Below are 2,424 nucleotides of genomic sequence, written 5' to 3'. Positions count from 1 at the left end.
TTCCACTCGACCAGTTTTATTCAAATTATCAGATGCGGTACGACTAAACCTATATAATAAGCCCTTTACAACTCCAAACCTAAGTTTAGTCAGATCCTCAACATCGCCCAAATCAAAGTTGAATTCATCTTTTTTAGCTTTATTAAAAGCATCTCTGTCCCAATCAAGTTTCATATCACCTACATCACTACAACTACTCTCTTCTGGCCCAGGCCTTAAAACATCTAACTCTACACTACTTAACATTAAGTCATCATCACTCTCTACATCAAGTAAATTAGCAGCATATGCTGCGGACCGAGTCATTACAGCTATGGGACTAGCATTTACTGATAATATAGGGAACAGCTCCCGTCCTTCACTATCCAGCATAGCATTTCCCAGGATACCATCAATACCCGGGATAGGTAGACTATCCACCACAGCCAACTCAGTGACACGATCATCCCTTGGAAATGACATGCGAACATTAACCAAAGGAGCGGACAAAACGGAATCCGGAAAACCTCCTAACAATACAAAATTTCCAATATATTTTCCAAAACCATTCAGAGCCCTCTTCAGGACTAATGGCCGGGAAGAAGCAGTATCCCTAAAAAACTTCACCTGGACAACACGAGAGTCAAAAATCAACTTTCCAGGCCACACATATTTGTCATACTTGAGTCACGATTGAGGATTAGGAGCATCAGGCTTTCTGCTATTTACTAAACTACTCCTATCTACCACAGGTCTGTCTACAGGACTACTGCTACTAACCTTTGACTTATCATTAACCAAGGCTACAGGACTTTGATTATTGCGCTGTAGGTACATCCTACGAGCATTACACAGGTTTTGTAAATGCCCGGGCTTGTTTCACCAAAAACAGCTTCCTTTATGGGCTGAGCTTCTATTTCCATTATACCTGTTATTTCCCCCACCTGGGAAGTCTCTATTAGCAAAAACTTTAGGGGGAGGAACATCCCTTGGACTCTACCCACATCACCTGAAAAAGAATTAGAATTAACATTACCATACTTAGGGATATGGGGAATCGACGAGGTTTCCCCTCTCCTACTACCATTAGGGGAGCAAGATGTTTGATTATCTAAAGTCTTATACATAAAACTACCGCTACCTGAACTATGAGTCAATACAAATCCATCCGCTAACTTAGCTGCACTACTCAATTTCACACTTTTTACCTCCTCCAGGTGAACTCTCAACTCCCTACTACATGCCTTCCTCAAGGAGCAACAGTTCACGTAACACAGCGAAGATGACTATCTGACGACTTTTCAGCCAGTCGTCGAACTGTTCCTCCTTGACACGCGCAAACTCCACGAAAGACTGCACAGGGTGTTTCACATAGTTGCGAAACCGGACCAAGTCGTAAGACTTTAAAATTAAGGATTTTACCTTTTGGTAATCCAGAGCTACTCCCTCCTCCAAGGCATTATACACCCGCATTGCCTTGCCCACTAACCTACACTGTAATAATACAGTCCACATTTCTGCGGGCCAAGACAATCCAGAGGCCACATGCTTAAATGCCCTGAAGAACTCAGGGACATTCTTTTCGTTAAACACTGTCACCAGTTTTGGTGCAGCACCTATGTTAAATCGATCTTGGAAGGTATCTTTAGGGGAACTTATCAAATTGGCCCCCTGCAACCTAGTCATCTCTATATTTAATGACACCTAACCCGCTCGTTCTCCTCAAACTCCATTCTCGCAACTCTATGCGTTTTCAAATAAGGTTGTATTCCTTCTCCTCTTAGGAGTCACCCAATGCATGAACAGGGGCCAGAGATTTGAAAGGTACAGAATCAGGGGGGGGGACACATTACCCGGACCCTGGGGAAAATTTGCTAGACCCTTGTAAATGGTACCTACGACTGGAGAATCCTCAAACAAGAGTTAGACCAGCCCTCATACTTACTTTGTCCTCTTAAAAACCCTCACTCAAACTCTCCTCACTATCATCGATTACCTCCCTCTCACTCAATGAATGTTCAGCTTCAGCTAACTCCTGTTTTATTTTATCCCTGACTACTACCAATATCTCTGCTCTGGTGTCCGTCGTCTTCCGTGGAACACCCAACCCCTTAGCACACTCAACTAATTGTTTCTTACCTAGCAGGGGCAAATACTAAAGGCAATCAACTGACCCCAAAAACTCAGCTGGATCAAATACAAATTCTTCCATTTCGTAAAACAAAACATAAATTCTGGGGAGAAAGCCACCACTTAAACAGAAAAAAATAAATATTGAAGAGTCCATCTGAATGTACCTCCACCGACCAAAATACCAGGTACCCTGAGCTCTCTATCCTGTCACCGTCGCCGATTATGTTACGACCCTTGTCGGGCCGTGGTGCAAGTTCTTAATGCACGATAAGAGAGGTCAGTATTTAGAGAAATACCCAGCAGCAAATTGGT

General features: G+C 43.0%; 1 protein-coding gene across 1 annotated transcript in view; it reads right to left on the bottom strand.

Moving 5' to 3' along the window:
• Window positions 1–1,933: 1,933 nt before the first annotated feature.
• The window catches only part of LOC137632187 (bestrophin-2-like), a 53,106-nt gene continuing 52,615 nt past the window's right edge, over window positions 1,934–2,424 (bottom strand). The window contains exon 10 of the mRNA XM_068364069.1: window positions 1,934–2,118. Coding sequence (XP_068220170.1) covers window positions 1,934–2,118 — 185 coding nt within the window. The remainder of the gene's footprint in view (window positions 2,119–2,424) is intronic.

Source organism: Palaemon carinicauda, chromosome 3 (assembly GCF_036898095.1).
Source record: "Palaemon carinicauda isolate YSFRI2023 chromosome 3, ASM3689809v2, whole genome shotgun sequence".
Taxonomy (NCBI): Eukaryota; Metazoa; Arthropoda; class Malacostraca; order Decapoda; family Palaemonidae; genus Palaemon; species Palaemon carinicauda.
The sequence above is the reverse complement of the archived record's forward strand: the minus strand, read 5'-3'. Positions and strand labels throughout refer to the sequence as shown.